At 36.9% G+C, this 23,196-nt stretch overlaps 1 protein-coding gene across 1 annotated transcript; it reads right to left on the bottom strand.

Moving 5' to 3' along the window:
- Positions 1-2,575: 2,575 nt before the first annotated feature.
- LOC143221496 (potassium voltage-gated channel subfamily KQT member 1-like) lies at positions 2,576-22,640 on the bottom strand (the record flags this gene model as incomplete). Its single annotated transcript, XM_076446929.1, has 7 exons — positions 2,576-2,830; positions 9,561-9,581; positions 15,162-15,368; positions 16,215-16,325; positions 20,107-20,247; positions 21,205-21,380; positions 22,514-22,640. Coding segments are annotated over 7 exons (1,038 nt in total), but the record flags the coding sequence as incomplete, so codon positions are not given.
- Positions 22,641-23,196: the final 556 nt, after the last annotated feature.

Genomic DNA, 23,196 nt, shown 5'->3' with positions numbered 1-23,196 from the left:
ACTGTTGAAAAGTTTCCACGGGAAATCTCTAGCGTCCCGACGAGATTGAAGGCTCGCTGCTATAGCGCGGGGTTAGAGTTTCCGTAAATCGTGAAACTTCAAAATGGAGTTGCAACCGCGCCATCGACGTCAAGTATGCAAATTACCTGCGACTCTTTACAGCTAAGAATTCGCGTTTCTTTTCGCGGGATACTCGCGAGTGACGATGACGTCGCGAAAATCGGTGACGCAGAATTGCAGAGGGAAAATTGCGAAGGAATAAACACGGATAATTCGGAAAATATAAATAACGAGGACGAGATCGGACCCAGCGGAGGCTGATAGAAAAATGTTGAATCTTTTAATATTCGCCGGGAAATTCGGCCGTGGGATTCCATTTGGAAATTGGACAGTGTCTCTGAGGGCTTAGTTAAAAATTCAACGAGTCCTCGAGACCTTATTCCGAAACTCCACGCGGCTCGTAGAAACTCCATTTGCAAATTTAATACAACCGGCCGGAGTTTATTTCGAAATTCAACGCGATTCCCGGAAGTTTATTCGGTAACGGTGTAATATTGAAAATTATAGAAGTATTTTAGGCCGAGCGAGGGTAATTCTGAGTGGAACGACACTCTGCATCGATGCTCTGCTTTGCAATTTCCAGATAAAATCCTGGATAACTACGAAATTACTATAAATTTACTACGATCTGTTAAATTGTTTAATTCAAAAATTGGAAATAATTAACGACGGAAGACTAGCAAAATATATTTATTAAGCGATTTACTGTTCAGACGAAGCTTCAATAGCAAGAAATGTCTAGATATTAATTAGAGAAATTATTTAGCAAATATTGGCAAGCGTAGAATTACAAATCTCCATCACATCGTACCATTTAAATAAAAATTACTAAAATACGTCTACCTCGACTGAAAATTACTAATTACTTCGGTAACCAGGAAATATTAAAATTAATTATTTATTATTAGTCGCCAATTCTGTTAAACGCAACAAAGCTAACAGTTTGAAGTTGTACCAATAATTTATAAATCCCTCGAAATTGTGATTAAAAATTTATATAAAATACGATTAAAAATTGTATATATTATATATATTAAAAATGGAATTTTCGAGAGTTCAGAAATTATTCGCATGAATTTAATATCGTTTCGCGAATGGCGAGGAAATTTTTATGAAAGGCGATACAGAGGTGGAAGTTTCGGTTAAAACGAAGTGGATGGAATTCGCATTTGGTTATCCGAGCGGCAATTCCTATTATCGGAACGCGAAATTATCGAAGAATAGGGTTGGTAAATCCTCGCTGGAGGAATGAGCTCGTTATTCGGATTATTTTGTCCGAATTGCTCGAACATACGTGGTTGCATTGTAATGAATTTATTCCGAGGCATTATGACAAAGTCAAATCTCGCCTATCCATGAAATTTTTCCTATTAACGATCATTCGGTCGAAAACGAAGTAGACTGTTCGTTCGTTTTAAAAGCAATCCCGGAATTTGCATACGTTTATGCAGTCAGACGTGCTGGCAAGAACGATTAATCAAAGCCTCGGGAATATTCAACGCGATTTAATTTCCGATTTTTTACACCGACACTACCTCCTACGGATCAGATGTCGAATCCGTGACAAACTGGCCTAGTCTCGCATAATCTTTCGCGTGATCGAAAATTATCCAGGTCAGATACACACGAGTCGCTTGCAAGCCAATGCGGTCGAGTCCGGAAAACGGAAATCGAGAAAATTAAAAACGCTTTCTTTTTTCAAGAACGCGAATTCTTTAACCGTTTACTATTCTTTCACGAGTCTGGCTCGTGACGAGAATTTTGAACCCAACCAAAATGTCACGAGTTTGACTCGTAATGGTGGTTTTAATCTCGAATCAGGACTTTTGTCGGAATGTAAATCACCAAAAAGAAATGCTCTATCAACACAAGAAATTTAAATTTTTCCATTGTTTATAGGTGTCAAAAAGGAGCTTCACTTAAATTAGTGTAACTCGTAAACTAATGGTTCCATTGAGCTCAAATTTTGAAACGTTACGTTTAAAAGTTAATACTTCATAAAAATCATATGAATTCGTTATTATGTTGTCAACTATACTACGTAAGACCCGGGATAGTTCCGACACTCGAATCTCCACCGCTTGGCTCTATCCCGCACCATTCGATTGGGCCCAAATTCTCCGAATTAAATAGTAGGGTATGGCAAGGAGTTAATAACTAAAAAGAATATTACTTACTCCGTTAAAATGACCAAAAATTAAAAAATTCATATTCTGAGCGACTCGCGTATATTATAGGATAGTGGAAGACCTATGCTCTAACTTCACGGTTTTGCGAAATCTATAGATCCTTTTTTGCAAGATTCGACATCTATCCTCTGCTCTAACTTCACGATTTCACGAATCGTCGCTCTACAGATCCTTTCGCGGCAGATTCGACATCCGTCCTCTATTCTAATTTCACGATTCCACGAGATCGTGGAACTATAGATCCTCTTTCAACATCGGTTCTCTACCGTCGACGAAAGCGAAAGAAGAAAAAAAAAAGAAGGGAAAAGAAAAAGGGATGAGTGGACTCACCGGTTGTCGCGCCTAGCACGATTAGGCGTGCCAGCCTTGGGTTCCTCCATGTAGAAGATAACGTCACCCTCGTTGTCCATCCTCTGGTTGTCGTTCTGGCCGGCAGCGTCGCCGGTAGCGGCGCCGCTGGACACGCCGCCGGATATGGTGACCGGCGGCAGCGACTGCTGCTGCTGCTGCACGTCCATCCGGTTCCTCGACTTCCGCCTCTTCAGTACGCTCGCCTTCTTTGCCACCTGGATCATCAGAGACTGAACCCCCGGTGCCCTCCCATTACAACACACGTCGAACACAACATGCACTATCCCTACTAGCGAGCGCCACAGCTCGGCCCCGAGCACGGATCCATCTGAAAAGCTCCCTATTCCCCCATACCCCGTACACTTCTGCGTCGAGAACTTACGCTCGCCATGTTCTACGCCATTTTTCCCCGTTAGTCCGAGTTGGGTTGTAATTTTCGGGATAAAGAGGAGGAGAAAGGGATTAGGTTTGGATTCACAGGTGTCTAGATTGAAGAAATTGAAGGAAGGTAGGATTGAAGGTGATATCGTTTGGAGATTATCGAGAGGAGTATTTATTTTTCCTGAAATTTCCTCGATAGTCCGAGTTGGTTTGTAATTTTCCGGGCACAGAGGAGTAGAAAGGGCTTGCGTCGAGTTCATAGGTATCTAGATTGGAAGAATAGTTGGTAAGGTTGAAGCTGATATCGTTAGGAGATTATCTCGATGAGTATTTATTTTTCACGAATTTTTCTCGATAGTCCGAATTGGGTTGTAATTTTCCGGGCACAGAGAAGTATAAAGTGCTTGCGTCGGGTTTCCGTGTGTCTAGCTTTGAGGAATAATTAGCGTGAATCTCAACAGCTACCATCACTGCTTCGATGCTTCGATTTGGTGATTTGTTAATGACCGATTCCTCGTTCAACGATTGCAAGATCGCAAGACCGAGATCGTAGCGAATGATGGTCGTAACGAAGGTCGAGGTCCGAGGACCGCAATATTTTTGAATCCGTGTCTCACGGTATGCCGTGGTGCATTCCTTTCATTTAGTGGTCTCTGCGGTTTATCCCGAATCCTTTGATACCGCGATACCGAAGATCAAAGTCCCAGGACCTGGAAATAATACGATTCCAGGTCTCCGAGCCCCTAGGATCACGGATTTCATGTCTATCTCGATTTTCTTGCTGTTTTCACTCGTAGATCCTCTTTAGGATTCGATCGAATGCACGATCAACTCTATATCTCACCGGCAACTATGCGTTTGTAAAAGTAAACGGGCACACTCCGGTAGTAATTGGGCAGAGTCCTTGCAATTTCAGTTTCGATCAGATTAATCATACGGTTCTAGCCCGCCACGAGAGATTCCTCGTTGATTATTAGCGCGCAGAGATGATGACATATTGATAGCGTATCAGACTCTTGATGAGGTTGCAATGCCGGCGAAATGTGGGAACACTATTCCAAAACGATACGATCTTCCCTCGAAATCCCTAAACGCTATCAAATTGCACGCTCAGCGTTCTTCCTGGCTCGAGGATTGATTAGAAAATTTCGAGATAACGCGAGTAACATCTCGATGGAAATATCTGGTCATCTCGTAAATTAGTCACGGTTTTTACTCTAAAATCTATTGAAAAATATACGCGTGTGCGTCGAATAAACCTTTAAATATTATGAAACAATTTAGTCGACATTTTTTTCTACGATTTCTTCCTATTTCTTTGACGAAGACGTTATCTCATCGATATAGTTTATAAAATGTAACGAAAAATGTTAATATGATCTAATACACGTAGGTAACAGGAGGAACATTCGTAACAGCTAAATGGCAAATAGGAAAATCAAAAATCAAAAGCTTGCCGTTTAATCGAATTCTAATGATCGAGGTTAACACTAGATTTACGGGACCCGTGAATTTGACGGATGGGTTGCTTCAATTATACGATATTAACAGATTTAATTAACTCATATTAAGTCTGTTAATATTGCGATTCTATTCAAATTAAACCAATCGTTTGTTTTTTAAAGAAAATATGCGATTTTCATTACCGTAAATTTGATGGATGTCCATATAAATAGGTATACAAAAAACCCCCATAAACCTAGTGTTAACACTAGATTTACGGGACCCGTGAATTTGACGGATGGGTTGCTTCAATTATACCATATTAACAGATTTAATTAACTTGTATTAAGTCTGTTAATATTACGATTGTTTTCAAATTAAACTCATCGCTTGTTTTTTAAAGAAAATATGTAGTTTTCTTTACCGTAAATCTGACGGGTGTTCGCAGAAATAAGAATACAATAAACCCCCGTAAACCTAGTGTTAATAAATACGTGAAATTTTAAATAACGCAACGACGCGTGACATGTCAAAGTGAAATAGTTCCATGTGTAAATTTACCTACGATTTTTCATTTCCTTCTTTTATGATTTATACGGAAAATCTTCGAATTGCTATTTTACCGTAACGAAAAAGTCTGCGAGTGCAAAACGTTAAGCGCTATGACGATAACGCGATCGTTAAACGAGTTACTCGTGACTGGTGATTTATCCGAAACATTTTAGTCCATTTATGCTCATCCGAGTGGCCAATTCTGAACCATTAGTTCGAACGAGGAAAATTTTAAACGGCATATGAACTGTACCGCTTTTAATCGCTTCTGATTTTAATTTCCAACTCGTCTCAACGTTTCCTGAAACACTTTGCTCGAGAGATTGCGAATTTTTGGAAATGGCACGGTATCGATAACGTGTCTCATCGTTTAAATTATGTCTCTGAGTTTAACCGTGATGAAAATTTAATTACGTGTCCTTTAAATAAACGAAAAAGGAGAGAGAAAAGGAGAAAACAATAAGGGAAAATGGTAGCTTGAAAACTTTTTGAAATTAATTAAAGGAATGCCGGAAACTCGTTTGAAATTCGTGACATTTTATTGCGTCATTCGAAGGATTGCAATTGTCGTACGCGTGAAGGTGGGCGAAAAACAAAAAAATAAAAATGGAGAAAAACGAATTGTTTACGGTAAGATAAAAGAAGAGCCGCGACGATGAATCCGTTCCTCTCTGCTTTTCAGGTTTATCGAATTTTTTGTCGGTTACGCCGAAAATGAAACGAGTTTCCGGGCACGAATGACGAAACTGGGTCAGCATCGGTTTGAAAAACCTGCTTTCGGGGCCGGCAACATAAACTCCGAGTTACCGTCATATTTTAGGCTCTGCGGATTAAGCAATGCTTAAGGAAGATCACGAAAAGGAAACCAGGAGAGTGGAATTTAAATAATCGACGCAGCCTGTTGACTCGCGAAATTTTTATGCGCCAGCTTTGTCATTCGGGATGAATCGGGGTGAATCGGATTGACGAAGATCGAAGATAAAATTTCGAGACAAACCGATGGGAATTTATCCCTTTGCGGACGTATCAACCCTTTGCGGACGTATCCCCTCCCCTTTGGGAACGAGAAACGAAGTTAACGATACATAAAAATATGAAACCGAGGGAAATTTTCGGAATTAAAAGATGAAAATGGAAATGAAACATCGATGACGATGCTAAAGTTGTTTTTCGTTATATTCCACGCAGTTTTCGCTCTGAAAAATAAAAATATTTATACGTATATCATGACATTCGTCTTCAAAGGGTTAAATTTATACACAGGTGTTATGATGATAGGATATAATTTTCGTTGACGAAACAGAAGTATGTAGGATGCAGGATTATGAAAGAAAAACAATATTAATTCTCTTGTAAACTTTAGAGACCGTTTTTGTTTATACTAGATTTCTTTATGTGTAATTGAAAAAAGCATAGTATTTATTAGCGAGAAGGTTTCTTAGGAGCTTATGTTTTTTGATTAGAAGTTAAAACCGATATAAAAGTTAATGTAATACGAGATTAGTATGGTTCTCCGCTGTGATGTTTGAGACCGGATACGACCGCAAAGGGTTATAATTGCACACGCGGTGTTAATTGGATATTAATTGGACACGTATTTCATACGCGATATTAATTGGAAATTCGAAATCGTTCGAGTGATTATAATGACAGGAAAGTTTTTGCCGTCTCTCCGCAGGGTTGGTTGTTAACTGTCGCTTATGTGGCTCTGAAGAGGATTTTGTAATAGAAGTATCTTTGTAATACGAGTAGAAATTACAGGAAATTATTATCTCAGAATCTGTATCGCGTTTATAACCCAAAGAAGAATCCCCGACGAACCAATATACCAAAACGAAACCTATATACAATAACTGGAATTTTCCTAAATAAAAGAAAAAAAAAAAAAGGAAAAGCTAGAAAATCCGATGCTGAAATTATCTGATGTACAACTAAATAAAATCAGAGGATAATTCACAAAAGCATCGCGAAACTTGTTTGTAATAGGAATAGAAATTAAAGGAAATTATTATCTCAATATCTCTATCTTTTTATTTGTTTTTTACTTTTATTTGTTTATTAGGTTTGGGTTAGGTCATTGGGAATGAATGGAGAGAGTAAACACTGATATATTCTATTCTTTCGTTTCTTTTTTTCTTAAATTACATCTTCACGATGCAAATACATTATCCGTTCGATAGTTTCGAATTAATTACTTATATGTTAGTTGGGTGTTTCGGTTGATTAAGATTCGATATTTATTTAGAATTAGAGACAGGTTAGGGAGGATATTAGATTTGGGTTAGATTATTAGGAATGAATGGAGAGAGTGAACACTGATGTATTCTATTCTCTCGTTCCTTTTCTCATAAATTAGATCTTCTCGATGCAAATAAATTTTCCGTTCGATAGTTTCGAATTAATTACTTATATGTTAGTTGGGTGTTCCGGTTGATTACGATTCGGTATTTATTTGGAATTAAAGACAGGTTAGAGAGGGTATTAGGTAGAAATGATTGTCTCTTTGACTCGGGCTTCCGGTTCTTGGGAACGAATCGAGAGAAGTGAACAGCCGGCGAGCGTAAATTCTCTTCCTCGGCGAGCGCCGCGACGCGTCTGTCTCTCTGCTTGCACAGGCTGATGCGAAAATAAAACGGCCACACGTATATCGTAGCATCAAAATCGACGACGAAACGACTCTGCTCGCGGAGACTTTTCCCGAAATGCCGCTCGCGTCGCGACATTTCGACGCTTGATCACTTTAAAAATACCGTCGCGTGCGTCTAAACGCGGTTTCCACGGCGGAAATTGCCCGGTATATAAATGTTGATCAATCGAAATGCGGTTGGAAGTTGGATGTTATAACGCGTTGAATTTCAATCGACTGAAATGTGGTTTCCGATCGACCATTCCGCGTATAATGAATTTTGATTAGTTGATATGCGGTCGGCCGAAACTCGCCGCGACTTCGTTCGAATTCTACTAAATTTCTAAGAGGAAACGAAGAATTTCCCGGTTCCTTGTCGTTATCGGTTATCGATTGACAATTAAACCGGATAACGCTTAACAAATTAGAATAAAAGACGTTTTATTTACGATATTTCCTAAGCAGAGTCCTTCTCGTCGTTCTCGATGCACGTTGTACGTACAGGATGTCAACAATATCAAGAATACTTGTCACATTTACAGAAAAATGTAAAATTACCTGAGCGTACGAGTCTTTTTTTATTTCTGACCTATAAAACTGTTCCTTCAATTTTATTTCTTTTTTCAAATTTAACACCATCAATCGTATTCTCTTTCATATAGATCCTTAAAATATATAAGATACAGAATATAAAAGTCACTACGATTATATTTACCCATACGAAAGCAGAAAATAATATGAAAAGACAAATTAAGATTAAAAAGTAAATAGATAATAAAAAAAAGAAAAAAATAAACGAAGGAATTTACCTCGAAGCTTATGATCGTTAAGCAATATTACACAACCTAGCAAACTCGACCAGACACTTTCCACTGAAACACTAAAGCGATTGCCAATAAATTACTCACACGAAGCTTCAAGCTTTAAAATTAACACACGCGGTGTCGCGAAACTCTCTACTCGCTTCTGTACCTAACAGATTACAGTGAAAAAAAAAGTAAAACGAGTCAAGACAAGTGTACGATCTATGAAGCGACTCGGCGGAAATATCCTCGACCTTCTCAACACCCTGTACGTGTAAGCAAAACCCACATATATCGTAAAACGCAGGACACACAGAGAATTCAAGCGCATGCACGATAAATACGTAAACACAATGAAACCACGTTGCATAGCACAGATCATCGTCACTTTCGGAAATTCAAATGGTGAGACGAAGCTTGGTTAAGTGCAATAGAAAATAACAGAACGAAAGGAAAGAAAGAAGAAAAAAAATGAGGAAAGAAAACGAAAACACAATAATACAGACACATAGAGAAATGAGCGTAAATATTATATAAATATACGTCGAGTAAACGAGTCCTTTGGTCGATTAATCACTCGCGCTAATTAGGCTTGCCAATCATCGCGTCTTGCCTTCTTCGATACTTGATTTTCGAAACAACAGCGATAAACGAACGCGATATACACGACCACCGAGTGTTCTAATTACTCGTCGCAGTGATCGATGCAAATTGCTTCGAATCGCTGGAAAGCGTATTCGATCGAATTTTTCTTTTGCTCACTTTTCGGGACGATGAACGCGTATTTCGACTCGATGAGACTGCAAATTCGGGTAAACGTAAATCAAATGTTAACGACCTTTTTTTCGATGAACGTAAGACGATAATAAATCGGAAGTGAGATGTCCGAAAATTGGATATATATCTTCGGCTTTTGTATACGTGGATATTTCGCGTGTGTTTCTGTGAATTGTTGGAAGCTAAAAGGTGATCATCAGAGGTATATATCGGCGAAATTTCGGACCGGAACATTGAACAGACTCGTGTGTGGGCAGGTGGTTCCGGAAAACGCGACACGTTCCCGTCACGTGACAAAGAAATGTGAATAATAATTGGTAAATAAATAAACATGCAAAAGAGTAAAAATTGAAATAAATCTAAATAGCCTTTACATACCATCTTCTTTACACAAATCAACTGAAATATATATCAGGTACATTTTATATATATCGTGTCAAACGAGCGCTGATTTTATATACATTATATAAATGGAATTAATAGAAATCGCGACGGGTGAAACGGATATGAGAGAAGAAAGGACGGAAAAGAAATTAGCGAAGACGAATGGGGTGTATTCGCGCGAATTTTTTGGCAGCAGATGCGAGAGATACCGATCTTCCTCGAGAAGAATTTTTTATAATTATTTATTCTCGTTTCTTTTGATTTTTTTAGTATTATTTTCTTTTTTTAGAGATTCGAGTGTGCCGACGAATTTTTTACCCGAAAATTCTGGATATTTCCAATTCTTAAATTTTGTTTGAAATATCCAAAATTTTCCCTGTTAATTTATAAGATAAGAGAGATACCGATATTCCTCAAGTAGTATTTTTATTAATTGTTTATTCTCTTTTCTTTTGATTTCTTAGTATTATTTTCTTTTTTTTAAAGATCCGCGTGTGTCGACGAATTTTTTCTCCGAAAATTTTAGATATTTCGAACTCGTACTCTTCCTTTGAAATATCCAAAATTTTTCCTGTTAATTTGTAATATAAATACACTTAACTTGAACCTCGATTCTCATTTATCTCGAATATGCATATATTTGCAAAGAAATTTATAAAAATAATTATATCTTTTTCGCGAATTTGAGAACTGTTTATTCGCCGAATTAACCCTTCTTTCAAGCAACGATTCGATACGTTTCGATATGAAATTCTTTTTGAAATTTACGGGCACTGTGTTCGATGGCAGATTAGCAGAAATGAGGAAAACTTGCGTAAAGTATCAGCGAATGAAATCGTTCAAGCAAAATAATCGTACTGCTGCTAAATGATATATGCTAAAAGAAAGAAACTAGCAACTAATTCAGCTGTCAAAGAATATTAATAATGAAAGAAATCGAAATACGAACATATCACGAACGAATGCGATTCAGAAGAGAACTTTTATATACAATATTTATACATTTGTCTGGAGTTTATATATGTACACGAGTATATGATACAATCTAAATTCAGTCACGTCGATCACTAGACTCGAAAGTTAATATTTCTTTCTCTTTTTTTCTCTCTCTCTCCCTCTCTATCTCTTTTTTAACAACAGTTGCGAGAAGCGATTTGCATAACAGGTACAATCGATCGAAGTTTTGAAAGCAAGTTCCGCGAGAGAACGTAGATATCGTGGAGAAATGAAAGGACGATTCCTTTAGATCTTCTTTTTATAAAACGTTGCATGATACACTACGAAGAGAAAGTATAAAGAAATATAAAATAAATAAATAACTAAGCATTCACATAAATAACCAGGTATTCGATATGGAAATTTACAAACGATTCAATTTCACAGCGTAATCGAACGAGAGATCATTTTTTTGAAATAAAAAATAAACCCTGGAGATCGAAAGTAATGAATATTTCCAGCAGCGTTTACACGAAAAGGAAAAGAGTTAAGAAAAATCAGGAAAATAAAATTCTAATTAGCCTTTCTTTCATCGCGCTACTATTATAAACTTTCCTTACAGTGTCTTGAGAAAAGTAAACCATAACTTGGGAATTACTTTAAATTAGTTTTTAAAGTGAGGCAAATTTCGAACTTTCGTAATCAAATTTCCTGCACTTCCGAGTACTGAATATCTCGCGATTCAATATTTTACAGTTATTAAATTTATGCCTGTGTGATCCGAGAAATACGGAGAGATCTTTCTCGAGTTGGAAAAAATAGTCCGAGTACTAGACAAATATAAAATCCGTTTCACAAAGGGAAGAATATTAAATAATTTTCGATATGAAAGTAATCCGAAATGAAATTCTTCGAACTTCTCGTCTTAGAATAATAAACAAATCAATGAAATAAGTCGATTTTCTGTCACAAATCTACGAAGCTATCGATCAATCTCACGTTTCGACCGCTAATTTTTAGTTAAAGAAATTTCCACGCGCGGGAACGATTTTCTTCGAAATTTTTCCTCGCTTAAAGAAAGAAAGAAAGAAATAAAGAAATAAAGAAAAAAAGAAAGAAAGAAAGAAAAAAAGAACGAAAGAAATAAAGAAAGGAAGAAAGTAGCAAGAATTTTCGATATGAAAATAATCCGAAATGAAATTCTTCGAACTCCTTATCTTAGAATAATAAACAAATCAGTAAACCAAATCGATTTTCTATTATAAATCTACAAAATTATCGAACAATCTTTCGTCTCAGTTCTTTCGTTAAAGAAATTTCTACGCGCGGAAACGATATCCTCCGAAACTATTCTTCTTTTAAAGAAAGAGAGAAAGAAGTAGCTAAAATTTTCGATATGAAAATAATCCGGAATGAAATTCTTCGAATTCCACGCCTTAGAATAATAAATAAATCAATGAACCAAACCGATTTTCTGTCACGAATTTACGAAGCTATCGATCAATCTCACGTCTGGACCGCGAATTTTTCGTTAAAATAATTTCCACGCGCGGGAACGATTTTCTCCGAAATTTTTCCTCGCGTAAAATAAAAAAAAAAAAGAAAAAGAAGCGAGAATAAGAAAAAATCATCCCTGATTCGATTACGCCGCAAATTAGACCGTGTTTGAGAAATTTCTGCAGCGAACGAAACGGGAGTTAACGCTCCGTTAAATGACAAACGATCTCCTGGATGAAGATCGATGAGATCTCCATTTTCTAAACGAAAACGGAACGAAAGGGGCAACAGAGGGGGTTGAAAAAACGACAGAGAAGCGAGAATTTCGAGAAACTGGAAAGAATGAATAATATAATAATACAAAAGCTTCCAAGCGTAATTTGAAACTGCATCAACACACGAATAATCACGAGCAACACTCATTTATAATGATATCTCGGATATTGAACGGCACATTGAAAACACAGAGCAGAAATTCGCATTCTCTGCTTGCATCCATCCACTGCCAAATTATCTGCATGATTTTCCGGGACAATCGATACCGAAATCGCAGCGGAATTTCGCGTGTCTCTCAACTCGCGATTTTCTCTTTTGCTTCCTACTTTTTTCTTTTTTTTTTCTTTCGCTCCCGTTTTTCGTTCCATTTTATTTTCTTCTATTCCCTTCGTTTTATACCTCGTCCCGGTTTCAGCGGAATTCGCGGATTCATTCGCGAGTTCAACGATAATCAGCGAATCAACGTGCCAACAGGTAGCTTCAGTCGAAACAACGTTTACTATCTTCGATACCAAACTCGAACGAGAACTCTGATGGAAGCAGGTTGATTTTAAAGTGACGTTGGAAAATCTGCGACGTATATAATTTGGAAAATTCAAACCGGTACGAACCGTAGAAGTATTCTGAGTAATTATTTTTTAATTGCTTTTTATCGCGTAGAATAAAATAATTTAGCGAAATATTTGCCAGAATAATTTGCAAGCTTTCATAAACGCCAATTGCAACTTTGATAATTTCTACTTTATTTCAAAGACCAGGTATGTCTGACTTAGAAATATAAATCCGGTATATAATTTGGAAAATTAAAATCAGTAAGAACTATAAAAGTATTCTGACTAATTATCTCTTATTTCTTAATTGCTTTTTATCGCGTAGAATAAAATAATTTAGCGCAATGTTTTCAAGAATAATTTGCAAGCTTTCATAAACGCCAATTCCGAATCTAATAATTTCTGTTTCATTTCAAAGTCCAGGTATGCCTGACCGTGTTAATTACATCGAATTATAAAAAGCTTAAAAATATAAATCAGATTTGAATTGTACTTTGTACAATACATACACAAATTACCGATAATTTTTCAAATATTTCTGAATGTATTAAAATAAAATACTTCTCGTTTAATGATCCTAATCGCGAGTGTAATTTCCAACGCCATTTTAAAAATACCTCGTACACATCGACTCGAATAATCTCGGTAACATTCACACCTGTTCTGTAGAGAATAAAACGGTACAGAAAATGGAATTAGAATCGATTAGAAATTAGAATTGTACGCGAAAATGGATTAAAACAGCAGGGTTACTTTGCGAAAGGTAGCAATGATCAATGCCAGACCCTGTAACGAAGGGAAAAGGGGAAAATTTCTTTCGCAACTGGTACGACCTGGATTCCCTAAATTCGGTGTAATTTACCGAGATCAAACGAGCCACGCCGTTCCACACACGGCAGGGAAATCAGACGAGCTTTCAATTCTGACAAAGGAACGTTCAGAACTGAAAAACAGGAAACTAACTCGACGCTTCTTTTCATTGTTATCGCAGATACGGATATATGTTACTGTAAAAAATCTCATACGGATATTTCACGTTCGAACAATGAAATATATTCCCTTTGACCGCTGCTATTGCGAGGCAAACTATTCTTCGCGATTTTTGCCTTTGTATCTGACACTTATCCCATCCAGAAATGGTTTCCGTTCAATTTATCTACGAAAGCACAGTCTTGGACGTACAGAACTTTCAAAAGTGTACAGTGAAAAAGTAAACACAAGTTACTATTCAAAACGTATACGATTATTAACATACATAAATAATTGTATAACAACATATACTACTATTTAGAACACGCTATGTAATGTACATAAAAAAATAAAAAAATGTCACGCTGAATTATAAAATAACCCACCAAATACATATACAACAATTCAATACCACACAAGTCCGAAATTTGTATCGAATACAAATGAAAGATATTCTATGAGAAACCAGAATGAAAATTCGTCTCTGAATAAACGTTTGAAATGAACACGTATTTCTGTAACCGTGTTAACGCTGAACGTACCGGGTCTTTTGCACCTACCTATTCTGACCGTGAATATAATTACTACAAGGTAAAGGATTTTTCACTGTAAAAGATAAGTTAGGAGAAATTGAATAATCAGATGATAAAAGAATTTAAAAAAGTCAAATGAGCGGAATAAATTTTTTAAGTAAATTTTAAAAGGGGTCATTTGAGCCTGCTTGCTACATTTAGAGTTAATATTCTATTTTCCTGACTTTTCCCTTCCAAACTCGTGTTGAAATCGACGGAAACCCATAAGGATCCGATAATTCGAGGTAATTTACCCAGGAACCCCTAGCACGAGCAGATTCTCAACATCGACTTGTGACATTTTACAGTAACTCAAATGAGCGAAAGAAATTTTTAAAGTAAATTTTGAAAGGGGTCATTTCTTGGTACGTTTAGCGTTAACATCCTATTTTCCTGATTTTTCCCTTTCAAATTCGTGCTGCAATCGACGAGACCGCATAAATATCCGATAATTCGAGATAATTAACCCAGGAACTTCTAACGCGAACAGGTTCTCAATAAATATTCCGAATAAATAAATAACAGATGACATTTTACAGTAGCATTGACCATGATCTGCGAAACAAAAGCGGAAGGCCAAGTGAATTGCCAGTCGCGTAATCCCGAACGATCCGTCATCGAAAGCGAAAATGACTGAAACGATCCCGGCGCAAAGAACGGCAAAGAACGAATATCGCAATCGTCGGCGTCCGATCAGACAGCCGAGGAACACCGTAAGCAACTAGAAACAACAACAATCAACGGCTATAGTAGCTACTGCCACTGAACTCGGGCGAAAAATCGCGAGAGCTTACCTTTCCCAACGGCGTGGACGGCTGTCCCGTGGGTGCTGGGTCCTTGATGTAGATGTTCCACGTGGCCACGCTGTTGATGGCCTTGTCGGCCGCATAACACCTCCACAGGCATTGTATCAACATCGCGGCAGCGGGTATCTGCCTGTTGAAGTGTTTCTGTCGTTGCTTTTGCTGAACCTTCAGCGCGAAACCGGAACCCAATATTCCCTGGAAAAGAAAATTTTTTCTATTATTTTAGGTGACTTAGGTTATTAAGTTTAAAGATTATCGACCGAACGTTTGGTTTCTGTAGTTATTTACGATTGTAATTTATTTTTTTCGATTGTTATGTGAAAATTTTAACACGATGTTGACGGGTCACGAGTTAACTCGTGATCTGAGCTTTTCTTTCGCGTCAGCTTCGTTCGGGTAACCTTTTGCACCCCGAATTATATCTTAATTCTGTTATCAGTAAGTCCCAAGCTTTTAATTGTTTTATTTGATATTTTCTTAGATTAAAAAGTAGGGTGATTTAAGTAAACAATAGAAGAAACGAAATCTATTAAATATCAATTTTATTTACACTATTGTATTTGTAGTATTCAAGTGACAAAAAAGCTCCTGAGGTAAAAACTCGTATCGAGTCACGCTCAACATAGGAGTGCAAAGAGTTAATGCTGTAAAATTGTGTCTATTTTGCTATAAAAAAGAAATTTCATTTTCACATCTAATTCCGAAGAAATGACCATTGACACGAGTAAATTTTGAAAAAAAATAGATGATCGACAATGTGTGAAGCTTGGACTTACTTATATTTTTATTCATTTTATTTTATTTCACCACTGATATTTCGAGTTTCGTGTTTTTGTATCTTGACGTCAGAATATAGAAATATTTTTGATATTTATATTATATGATATTTTTTAATATTTAAATAGAATTGATAGTATTCAAGATATATAGGACTACTCTTATTATCGATTCTTTTAATAATTCAATAATCTACTAAATTCTTTTTATTGGGATTAGAATTGGAAGGAAAATTCTATGATATATAGATAGAATTATACTTACGGCTGGAAGTGCGAAAAAGGATATAGCGAAAACGCTGAAGCACGAAGCGACTATCTTCCCCATCCACGTTTGTGGAACAGCATCACCGTACCCGATTGTGGTCACGGTAATCTAAAAAAAAGCAAAACAATTTCCCCCTCGTTAACGCGAACGGAAATCCTTTTGTTTTTAAATTATCCATAAAACATTCAGAGGAAATTTTTTAAACAGAAAATGTCCCGGAGCCACCTCCATTATAGCCCATTTACATTATCAAAGCCACAGGAAAATTCAGAAATATTTTCGTTTTCAAAATCACGCTGCTTTTAATCGAACCAAAAATAAATCCTCGATTTAATTAAAATCTATCAGAAACTCGCAAAAAATATAAACGAAGCAACCATACCGTTTGCAATCTCTGCATGATCAGTTAAGTGGTTTATTTTCTTGAGCTTCACGGAATAAATTTATAGCCATTCGAATTAAGAATTATTAGAAAAGGAAAATGTCATTTTATGTCATTTAACTTTCTTTTTCTTTAATATTCCTATGAAATAAAATTTTTATCCTTAAAGCAAAATTCTGTAAATTTTCAGAGACACTAAAAGTCATACTTTTCGGAATCATAGTCGATTGAAAGAAACGAAAGATCTCTTTCACCCTTCAGATCAGAAAATTCCCGACCCAAGTCAATACCAAACCTGTCACGACCTAACGATCACTTGCAAAACTTTGCTTCGAGTAAAATGCTCTAAATTTTCCTAGCAACGAATGGGTTAAGGATCCAATCATTGATTCCAAGACGATGCTGATTTCGTCGACATCTCATCTCGTTGAACAAACTATACTATTTATGAAAATGAAGCAAAGGAAATACAGAAACAAGAATTATAGAATTAGACCGCTGAAATTACAACCACGTAGAATTGCAAAATCTATTGCAAAATAAAATGCTCTAAATGTTCCTGGCAGTGAATAGGTTAAGGACCCAATCATTGAGTCCAGGTACTATGAAAACGATCCTGTTTTCGTCTACATCTCGTCTCGTTGAACAAATTATACTATTTAGGAAAATGAGACAAAGGAAATACCGAAACAAGGACTACAGAATTATACCGCAGAAATTACAGCCACGCAGGCTTGTAAAATCGATGCATCGATCATCAGAAATCCCGCAAACGAAGACAACAAAGGATGAAACGAGGATAAAAACGCGGAGAGCCAAATTTCACCGTCGATTCGTTGCCTCATCGCCATCAGCTAGGCGGATAATTTATTAAAACCGGTTCTCGGCGGCTGGGTGGCGCGGTAATTAACGGCAAATTGAAAAACAACCTAATTAAAATTTCAATTCCGCCGCGCGTCTCTTTCAGCCACGAGGAGCGTCCCGGCGAGGCAACGATACCTAAAATCCCAGAACTCTCTCTCTCTCTCTTTCATTCTCTCCAGCGATTTTCCGTCTGTTGGAAAATCGGACAGCGGTTGAACGCCGGCAATCCGCGGGGCGACGTTAATCAAGCTCGCATTTAAATTCTCGGCCTCGGATTCATCGATCCCCGTCCCTCGCTGCTCGTTCGACAACGGCTATAAATACAGACATATTTTCCGAGCGATTAGCAGCCGTCGCTTAATAAACACTCGTCCGTACGATCGAGTAGATCGGCTCGATTCGATTCCATTCGTTTCCACGGAATCGCCAGAAATCCGTGGTCCGAATTAATTATTGGCGTTAATAGAAATCGAACGAGGGATGACGGGGGAGGGGATGAGACTTATTAAGTGCAGCCACGTCAATGAGATTCGATATATAGTCTGGTGAAACCATGATGGACGTTGCGAAGCTCGGAGGCTCGATGATTAACCCTAATGTCGAATTTGACTGACTTTTATTCGATAATTCTACGTGTTGCGATACGGATATTAATGCGATTAATGATGGACGTGATTCAAAGATCGTTAAGTCTTTAAAGATTTACTAGAAATTTCTCTGAATCACTTGTAATTTGGAAAGTTTCGTTATTCGATAAGTTAATACGAATGTTCTTTTAATACAAAGTATTGGGTTGTTCGAAAGGTATTTCGTTTTAGCCGAATAGAGGACCTAATTGTAATTTTCCATCGCTAACTTCACACTTCAACCGCATAAAAAAAAGAAGAGAAAAGAAAGAAAAGGGATTACTATCCGAACAACCCAATAGATAAAGAAAGTTTATGATGAGGATGAATCATGAGATTTATTAAGTGCAGCCACGCCAATGAGATTGGATATATAGTCTGGTGAAACCATGATGGACGTTGCGAAGCTTGGAGGCTCGATGATTAACCCTAATGTCGAATTTGACTGATTTTTATTCGATAATTCTACGTGATGCGATATGGATATTAATGCGATTAGTGATGGACGTGATTCGAAGAAAGATTGTCAAATTTTCTGTGACTTTTAGAGGATTGTTAGAAATTTCTCTGAATCACTTGTAATTTGGAAAGTTTCGTTATTCGATAAGTAAATGCGAATGTTCTTATAATACAATGTGGTTAAAGAAATTTTATTTTATTTTCTACTCTTTCAGAAAAATTCAAAAATTTTTAATTCGTGGTGGACAGTGTTATCAACCCTTATGGAGTTGAAAGTCGAAAAATTGTTTGGATTTTTATTGAATATTTATTCATTTTAGGCCATCTGTATTTGAGTAATTATGAGCCATAATTCTTTTTGTTGGATATCAACCATAACCATTTTTTGGATATTTCTTAGAAAAATTGACGATGCAAGGAAAAAAAAATCGAATTAATCGTCAACTTTCATGAGGTTTATGAAAAATTATGCAGAGCTTTCCTGGATATTTATTCATATTATATCATCTAGAAGGTATTCGAAGAGTATCGTAGAGGGCTGAATTATTTAAAGGTTGTACTACTTGGACGACTCGTACCAGTTTCAATTTCCATCCGGGATTTTATTCAAATTACTTTGACGAGAATACACGGTGTACTCGAGGCTCTCAAGAATGAGATTTACAAGTCCGAGGAAGATGCAGAGAAGTTGTAGAAATTTCTTATTAAATTCACGGTCGTTGAAGAATGATTCGAAATAAAATTCATTTAGTTACCGTGTTTATATTTCCTCCCATTTAAACTGTATCATTCAGGCAATCGAACCTATCGATTACACTCGACCAAATTAACTTGCCTAGTGCTTCATATAATTGGTATCCAATTATTTTGTCAACTAATTTAACAGCGAATTCTGCAATCTAAACTCTACCACTGACAGATACTCTGAATAAATTCCTGACCAAACACGCGATTAGATTTAAAAGACAATTATTTCTATAATTCTATGATTCTAACGGAATACACCTACCGAGAAAAATAAAAATTTTCTCCTTTAAAAAATTGATTTCCTTGCAAATGAACCAATATAAACACACAAAACTCGATTCACGAACCTATTACAAATTCTTACACGGTGAATTCCTGACCAAACACGCGATTAGATTTAAAAGAAAATTATCTTTATAATTCTACGATTCTAACGGAATACACCTATCGAGAAAAATAAAAATTTTCTCCTTTAAAAAATTGATTTCCTCGCTAAGGAACCAATATAAACACACAAAACTCAATTGACAAACCTATTAAAAATTCTTACACGATGAATTTCTGACCAAACACGCGCGATTAGATTTAAAAGAAAATTGTTTGTACAATTCTACGATTCTAATGGATTACACCTATCGAGAAGAATAAAAATTTTTCGCTTTAAAAATTGATTTGCTCCCAAGTAAAGCAATATAAATACACAAAACTCGATTCACGAACCTATTACAAATTCTTACACGATGAATAAAAGAGATTGAAATTGTTCGGTTTAAAATTCATTGTTGAAAAAATGAAATAAAAATTCACTCACCACTCCCCACCATAGCGCGTCCGCGTAGCTGGAAAAATCTGTTTTCCCATCGGGCCCGACCACATCCTTTTCGGCGAGATACACGAAGTAGCTGCTGAAAATAAGACCCAGGAACCCGATGTACAACGTCGTGAGCAGCTCCTGGAAAATACAGGGATCACGAGCGTTTAACGAGATCGGGACAGAGCGATTTCACGTTTGACGAACGCAGTATTTTCCCGGGCAATATTATTTCCCGTAATAGCAACGAAGGGAGGAGCCAAAGGATCGGGGTCAATTTATCCGCTACGCGAACAATCCAGGCTTGTTTGTCATTGGGATTGAAAATCAAGCCATTCAGATAGTGATCCGATTAACTTTATATCGAATGATCTTCCGTTTCTCGGCGGTCCTTCCGAAAATCGTGTTTGTCAAAGAAACGAACCAACGCTCGATTCGATACAATAATTATTTCCAAACGAACGGCTAATAATTATCCCGAATTGCGATTAATGGATTTATTTTAAGGGGGTTCAATTGTACGAGAGAATTGGAAATTTAATTTTGAAATTCGATTGTCAGTATCGTCCTGTATTTTATCTAAAATAATAGTCTTTATATCGAATGATTTTCCGTTTCACGGCGGTCCTACCGAAAATCGTGTTTGTCAAAGAAACGAACCAACGCTCGATTCGATACAATAGTTATTTCCAAACGAAGAGCTAATAATTATCTCGAAATGCGATTAATGGATTTATTTTAAGGGGTTCAATTGTACGAGAGAATTGGAAATTTAATTTTGAAATTCCATTGTTACTAATCGTTCTGTATTTTGTCTAAAATAACACTTTAATACTTTATATCGAATGATCTTCCGTTTCTCGACGGTCCTACCGAAAATCGCGTTTGTCAAAGAAACGAACCAACGCTCGATTCGATACAATAGTTATTTCCAAACGAAGAGCTAATAATTATCTCGAAACGCGATTAATGGATTTATTTTAAGGGGTTCAATTGTACGAGAGAATTGGAAATTTAATTTTGAAATTCGATTGTTAGCAATCGTTCTATTATCTAAAATAATACTTTGATATACTTTGATCTAAAATAATACTTTACCTGACGATGAATAAAAACGACAGAGCCGAGAAGTCGCCACGTGCCACCTTGCCGATCGACATGAAGCATTCGCAGTATCTGCAAAAATCGGATGCCTCTTATGGCAGAAGTGGCAAACACCTGACCGTTGCTTCCCACTGACAGCACCACCATCGACGCCACCACCACGATTAAATCTGCAAACACAGAGAAAAACAATCGTTAGAACAATAATATATTCGAAAAGATTACACGATTACCAAAAAAATTGGTATCATCGTTACCTATTAAGACTTGCATTCTTAAAGAAAAATTCTTGCAAACTTCGCGAAATGAATTTGTATGTAACAAGGTAATATCAAGGTTTATCCAACTGTATAGGAAAATTCGTGCGAAATTTTTGTACTCAATTGCGAAAGGAACTTCTATATAACAATCTCAAAGAAGTCTGATTAAAATCTAATTTACGGGACCCGTCAATTTGACGGATGAGTTACTCCAATATTACAATATTAATATATTTAATCAACTTGTATTAAATTTGTCAATATCGTAATTGTTTTTAAATTAAACTAGTGGTCTTATTTTTTAAGAAAATACGTAGTTTTCTTTAAATCGTAAATCTGACCGGTGTCCATAAAGATAGGTATTCAAAAACGTCCGTAAACCTAGTGTTAAAATCTGATTTCTTTAAACCTTTTTCCTACTCGTGTACCTCCCTCTAGTATCTCCAAGTTGCACATATTTTTCAACTAAACAAATAAAAATAACGAAAAAGTCATTCTAAATATTACAAACAAATACTCGAATTCCGATGAAACAACATCGACCAGGATAAACGCAGCGAAAAATCAGAAGCTCGTCACAGTTAATGCTAAATTACAATTGCACCTGAACCAGAAAAAAAGAGAAACACGAGAAAAACATGAACATTTTTCGAGCATCGTCAAAAATTTCACAGAGGACGTGTATACACGACGAACTGTAACTCATCCAACTGCGTTTAGGCAGATGAAATTTCAAGACCAGATAAATGTCGGTGGAAACGCGAATGCGAAATATCCCGGCGCGATATTCGATCGGCCCTGATCAGCGGATATTTCGGAGCAATCGCGCGTCGATAACTAACAGCAGCGATGAAATCGCCAGAGACAGGAGATTCCGGCAAACAGTTTTGACACCGGACAGGTTTCGCCTTTCGACACAAAGAGATTGCATTCCCGGTCTAATTCCAACCGCGACAATCGGCCAACGCGAATATTGGATTAACCCTCGGACATGGAGGGCTAATTGAACCGAGACCAGACGTACATTACCGAAACGCACTCACCTATGATACAAATCGGTTTCCGTATGAAACGCAGCCTGCCGCAGCAGCCCATATACTTCGACCTGCAGCCCGCACTCCATAGCCTCACCAGGTACTCCACGCCGAAGAATACCACCAAACATATTTCCTGCGAACAGAGAAACCAAACCGTAATGTAAGATTGATAGATTAAATTCACCGATTTAAGGATTAACCCTTTCGCTACGTGAGTCCTTCTTCTTGTAGAATGAAGCGCTGTACCGAAGGTAGAAACGTTACTTAGTTTTTAGGATTCGTGTCGAGTCATTTGGAAGTAAAAAAAGGAAAAGGAGAAAAAGTGAAGAAAGAAGAAGTGACTATTGCAATAGCATTTATAATTCTTTTCGAAGAGAGATAAGCGGAACGATAACATTTGTCTTAATTTTTGACACAATTTCGGTGGATAGTGATTGATTATAGTCTCACTTGTCATGCAACTCGTGATTGGTGACTATAGTTATCTGTAATAGCGAAAGGGTTAAAAAGATGTACGAAAGACGTAAGGTGTGAGGATGGTTCGATGAAACCAATGGATGGAACAGAATAAGAATAAGAAGAAGAAGGAGAAGTGAGCATTGCAATAGCATTTACAATCCTTTTCAAGAAGAGATAAGCGGAACAATAGTATTTGTCTTAATTTTTGGCACAATTTCGATGGCTGGTGA

Source organism: Lasioglossum baleicum, unplaced genomic scaffold (assembly GCF_051020765.1).
Source record: "Lasioglossum baleicum unplaced genomic scaffold, iyLasBale1 scaffold2524, whole genome shotgun sequence".
Lineage (NCBI taxonomy): Eukaryota > Metazoa > Arthropoda > Insecta > Hymenoptera > Halictidae > Lasioglossum > Lasioglossum baleicum.
The sequence above is the reverse complement of the archived record's forward strand: the minus strand, read 5'-3'. Positions and strand labels throughout refer to the sequence as shown.